The sequence below is a fragment of the Lonchura striata genome, chromosome 5, assembly GCF_050655825.1.
Source record: "Lonchura striata isolate lonStrDom1 chromosome 5, ASM5065582v1, whole genome shotgun sequence".
Lineage (NCBI taxonomy): Eukaryota > Metazoa > Chordata > Aves > Passeriformes > Estrildidae > Lonchura > Lonchura striata.
In genome coordinates, this window is record NC_140707.1 from 30625684 (window position 1) to 30631501 (window position 5818).

General features: G+C 55.3%; 1 protein-coding gene across 1 annotated transcript; it reads left to right on the top strand.

Moving 5' to 3' along the window:
• The first annotated feature begins 1250 nt into the window (after positions 1–1250).
• On the top strand, positions 1251–3677 carry FJX1 (four-jointed box kinase 1). Its single transcript, XM_031505052.3, has one exon. The coding sequence runs from the start codon at positions 1424–1426 to the stop codon at positions 2702–2704; it is 1281 nt and encodes a 426-aa protein (XP_031360912.1). The 5' UTR covers positions 1251–1423; the 3' UTR covers positions 2705–3677.
• Positions 3678–5818: the final 2141 nt, after the last annotated feature.

The window sequence follows — 5818 nt, forward strand, 5'->3', positions numbered from 1 at the left end:
AACCTGGAAGACTGGAGTGTAGCTGAAAAACGGAGTTGTTGTGATACCTCAAGAGAGCAGAAAGAGTTCAAGAGACGGGAAAGGAATTTTTTCTTTTGCAGTAGTTAAGATTCTGAGTGCAGTGGTTTTGCTGCACTGATCCAGCCTCAGTAGCTACTTTGGATAGCCACGGCAATGATAGCAGAAGGGAGAGGTGTTTAATCTCGTTTGGCTCACAAAGGTGTTCTTTGCAAGAGAAGTCCCCAGTAAAATACTGAAAGAGCAGAGCTAAGCCTCTTTGCCTTGAGGAGGCAGAAAAATTGAAATAGGGAATAGCTACTCTTCTGAACACCTGACAGGGACACAACTTGAAAAGAAAGGCTGGCTGTCGCTCTTTCGGGCAGGATATCCCGCTAGGAGGGGTTAACACCTCTCGAGAGGGTTAAAATGCCAGGAAAAACTGGTCTGCAGCCTCCGTGACACACCTGGTGCTTAAGCACCTCACACATCCCGGTGTAAAAGGACGCGAAGGGCGCTGCCTTCCGTGCAGGCGGGCCCCCAGCGAAGCGGGAAGAACAGGTGCGTGGGGTCTCCCCATCGCGCCTCGCCCACGGTCGCAGGCGGCCCGGCCCTGCAGGGAGCCCCGGCATCACGCCGCGGCGTGCGGGTGGGTCCGGTTCCGCTGCCGGGCGCACAGGTGCCTGTCCGGGTGTGCACCGCGCGGTGCTCGTGTTTGCAGCGCTCCCTTTGTGCAGCCACCTGCCGGCTCCCGGCCCCGAGCGCCGGGCTGGGGTGAGGGCTGGCGGAGCGGAGAGGGTGCCGCTCTGCCGCTGACCGCGGCGCGACCCTGCCGTGCGCCCGGGGGCGGCAGGAGGCGCGGTGGCGCCCGGGGCCCCGCGGCCGCCCGTGCACTGGCGCGGGGGGCGGCCCCGCTGGCGTGCGTACCGCCTTCCCCTTCCCCCTCCCCGCTTTCCTCCCTCGGTGTGCAGGCTCCTTTGTGCTGCCTGCAGCGGCGAGGAGGAGCCGACGGGCCAAGCGCCCGCGCCGCAGCGCTCTCCCATCCCGCGGGCGAGCGACCGGCTCGGCTCTCACGCCATCCGCGACCCTTCCGCCTCCTCGACGGGGCTCTCCGCCGCGTGTGGGACCGCCGCCCCCGCCGCGCGGGCCATCGCCGTTTTAAGCGGAGGGCCACGCCGGGAGACGGGGCGGGCCGGGCGCGCCCCCCCGGCTCCCCCACGTGGTGCGGTGCCGGTGTCTCCTGGCCGCCGGCGGAGCTGGGCGCACACGGCGTGGGGCAGCCGCCGGGGCTCGTGTGCTCCCGCCGCCGCTCCTCGGGCGGCGGATCCGGCCCGCGGCCATGCGCCAGCACAGCAGCGCTGAGCGGCCGAGCGGCGGGGCTGCACCGCCGCCGCGTCCCGCGGTAGCGGCGTGAAGCGGCGTGAGGATGAAGCGGGCGAGGCGGGCCGCGCCGGGCCCCCTGCCCGTGCTGGGGCTGCTGCTGCTGGGCGCCCTGCCGGGGCTCTGGACGGTGCTGCTGCGGCGGGAGGCGGCGGCGCCGCCGGAGCCGCGCCCGCCCGCCGGGCAGTCCCCGGGGCGATGGGGCTGGGGGCGCTCCCCGGCGGCGCGGGGCGAGTCCGGCGCCGGCGGGCAGAAAACTTTCCGGACGCTGCTGGCGGTGCCGGCGGCGGCGACGGACCGGGAGGAGCGGGACGGTGAGGAGCGGCTCGCTGTGACCGACTCGCAGCCGCCGGCCGACACCGCCTCTCCGGTGGAGCGGGGCATCTTCTGGAGCCGTGAGCTGGAGGAGCAGGTGCCGCCGGGCTTCGCGGCGGAGGAGGCGGCGGCGTGGCTGTCGGCCGCCCGCGCAGCCCGCGTGGCCTCGCTGGAGCGGGGCGGCTGCGGGCGCAGCTCCAACCGGCTGGCGCGGCTGTCGGACGGGAGCCGCGCCTGCGTCCGCTACGGCATCAACCCGGAGCAGATCCAGGGCGAGGCGCTCTCGTATCACCTGGCCGGGGTGCTGGGCATGCAGGAGCGGCTGCCGCCCATGGCCCTCGCCCTGGTGGAAGCCCGCGGCCGGCAGTGGGAGCCGGTGCGCGAGGAGCTGCGCGGCTCGCACTGGGCCGAGGGCGCCGTGGTCAGCCTGACCCGCTGGGTGGACAATCTCACCGCCGTGGTGGCTCCCAAGCCCTGGGGCGCCGAGGCGGGCGCCGGCCGGCGGCTGCAGCCGCTGTCGGCGGGGGAGCTGGACGGGCTGTCGCCGTCGCAGCTGGTGGAGCTGGTGCAGTGGAGCGATTTGATCCTCTTCGACTACCTGACGGCCAACTTCGACCGCCTGGTCAGCAACCTCTTCAGCCTGCAGTGGGACCCGCGGGTGATGCGCCGCGCCACCAGCAACCTGCTCCGCGCCCCCGACGGCGGGCTCGTCTTCATGGACAACGAGGCGGGGCTGGTGCACGGCTACCGCCTCCTCGCCATGTGGGACCCCTACAACGAGCCGCTGCTCCGCTCCGTGTGCGTGTTCCGCGAGGGCACGGCCCGCCGGGTGGCCGAGCTGCACCGCCGCCGCAGCGCTGCCGCCGAGCTGCGCCGCCGCTACCGGGCGCGGGAGCCGCTCTGGGCGCGCCTCGGCTTCCTCTCCGAGCGGCAGGCCGAGCTGCTGCAGGCCCGCGTGGATTTCGTGCACCGCCACATCGCCCACTGCCGCGCCCAGGCCGCCGTGCTCTGAGCCCCCGGGGCCGCAGCGCTCCGGCTTTGCTCTGCTCCCGGGCAGCGCCGCTGACTTGCCGCGGGCTGGGCCGGAGCTGACCCAGCCTGACACTTCGGTGCCCCGTGGTCGCTGCGACTGCCGGGGACGGGGGAGATAATGGGCTACCTGCCTGCCGGGGCTGTCGAGAGAGGAGCGATTAATTCGCTTTGTCAAGAACTCTGAAGATGCAGAACGCAATCGCTGTAATTACGGCCCAGTTCCACTCCAGGACTCTGTCCCCAGAGTTGGAAAAATGAGAGGGTTCAGCATCTTCAGTGCTTTCCCTTAATTCTCTTCATGCACTCGCTCTCATGAGAGACCCCGTAGGAAAGCAGTTGTCTTTTGTCTGGATTGGGGTCGAGTAACTTGTTTCCTTCCAACGAAGGCAGGCGGAAAATTTTTTTATATATTTTTCCTTTTGCAACGGCATATTTAAGTATGAATGTTGATGTTCATAGACCAAGAACTGATTGCACAATAGGGGACCCCCTAACTAGTGAAACAGCCCTATTTATGAAACTTGTTTCCTACCAGTTTTCTTTAACGAGAGTGAACCTTTCCACTGATTGTTAAATCTTGTTGATGAAAAGTGTATAGGAAGCCCATATTCTTAGGTTTTTTGTGGGTTCATTGGGTTAAACTGTTCTGATTCTTAAGGGTTTGTTTGTAATCATCATAATTTCATCTTACCTGTAAAGTAATTGACTAATGGGTGGCATAGGAAGATCTCCCATTTTTAAAAAATATTGCTACGTGCTAAGACTTTGACACAATAGTTAAAGTGGAGGAGAAACTGTTTCATGCACTTTACTTTGACTTTTAAATTTTTTTATAGAAGACCTTTTTATTTTACAAAGTCTGCCTTTTATGTACATTATATATGTTCATAAACTTTTCTGTAACATACTAAAGAAACTGATATTTCAGTAAAGTGTGTTAATGTTTTTCCTTCTGTGGCCTGGATGTTTGCCTGAGCTTTGACAGGGAAGCATGCATCCATGGGTCTTTCCTGATGGGTGATGGAGGTCACCACTTCACAGCTTGTCACTCGACTGAACAGAATGAACTTTTACTCATTCCCTCTGAGGCAAGGAGGGGTAGAGTTTAGCTTTCAAACACTACTCTCATTCCTAGGTGTTCCTGAAAGGGGAAAAGCTCTTGGAGTGGCTAAAGTAGTGTGAGTGCTTCAGCTGAATAGACATTTATCTGGTTTTCAAAGCCTGAAATGGACTGCCTGGGCTAACCCGGAGATAACTGAAGCAGTTCATTTCAGCAAACTGACAAAGCTGGTGTGGGCTAGCTGCTGTCATCAGCCTTTTTGGGTGCTGGGACTGGATACCAACGTGGCACAGGTCATGTCAGCTGTTCCTGCTCCAAAGGCTTGTCCAGGAATTGGAGTGCTTTCAGTGGTGCTCATACTGTCTTCCCATTTTGGTTATCTTTGCAATGAAGAACAGGAAAGCTTTTTAATAATTCTGAAATAGTTGATGGGTTTTTTTTCCCCCTACATAATTCTGTTCTAGGGCAAAGTAGTAACAGTGGACATACACAATAAAATATTGGCATCTCTTGCTTTTTTAAATGTACCAGTATTCATAGAAGAGGCTATTGTATGGCTCGAAATAACAGCCAGAATAAGGACAAAGGATAAACTAATCCTTTTTAGATCCCAAATGCCAGTATATATCCTGCTATAATCAAACAGCAGCATAATCTCTTCTACATCTGGACAGGCAGCCCTTGATGAAGGCAGCAGCATGCCCCAGTGGCTGCTGTGCAAGTTAGGTGCTGTTTTCAGCGCCGAGCACTAACCCTCCCTTGAACTCAGGGAGGGGTGTGCATTCCTATCTACAGGAGGTCTTTGGTCTATTAATATTCATTATTTAGAGTAAACTTCACATTAAGATAATTTTCGTTGGCCGTTACAGTGCTTTGGAGGTTTTGGGGGATAAATTTTTTAATAAGAAAACACTTTTACGAACAAAATTAATGATTAATTAATTAGATGTGTTAGGTAGTGTATCTTTGTCTATGAGTATTTATTTCAAAATGTCCCAGCAGCCTGCAAGACTAGCTTTCCTTCAGCTGCTGAACTGTCAAGGCTCTCTATTGAGCTTGTATTTATAGTTCATTGCATTTATCTCTACGAACAATGCACAGAATCCCATGTGACATTCCCTTGTCATTTACATGATAATACACAACTTAACTGTAATTCTTAATTCTACTTTAGCATTGCTTTGTAACTGGAATGCAGCAGTTTCTGTCGCATTCACCTCATGAAAATATATTTAAATAATAAACTGCTGGCATACATTTTAAACCACTGTGAAGAGCAAACTGCTGTGCCACAAGCATCTAAGGTTTTATTTCTGTTTAAGTACTTCTATAATTATGGCACAACTGTCTTTGATGGCTAATGAGAAGTAAATCTCATTTGCAATGTCTTTAGAGCCAGAGCCTAGCTGATTACCTCTTTCAAAAAGAAACATCATTTCCTATTTGGTGACTGGTGACTACCTCGAGTTATATATAAATTTATATATAAGTTGCATGTTCAAAAATGGTGTAGTTGTAGGTTGGTGTGAAACTAGAGATGCTGTGCTGGGGAAGCAGTGCCCTGGGTAGTGTGTTCATTCAAAAAGGATGGACAGAACTAGCACAGATGGATGATGATACTTCATTCTGTTGCTCTATTTTATTCTTTTGATGCAGATCATTTTCTGTAAAAGCTTTGAATTATCAATATATTAAGGCAAACTTACTCTTTTCTGTGCAATTTCTTTAAGGCAAACAATACTTTAAGTAAATTAGTAAAAGTAAATTACTTTTTGCACGTATTTTAGCTGTATGTGCTGTTTTACATTTGACTATCCTGCAGAATCAAGGGATGAAACTCTGTAAAACTTGATGTGGTGGCACTCCTCTAACTCTGCTTATTTCCCACAGAGTTTCCTTTGAGTAAGAGTAATCAGACAGGCAAGGAGGGCTGAGAACAGGAAGACTTCAGGACCTGAAAGTTGTGAGCAGAAGGCTGTCAACAGTAGATCGGCAGGTTCTGGCTATGCATTGCCAGCTGCTCAGCAGCACTTT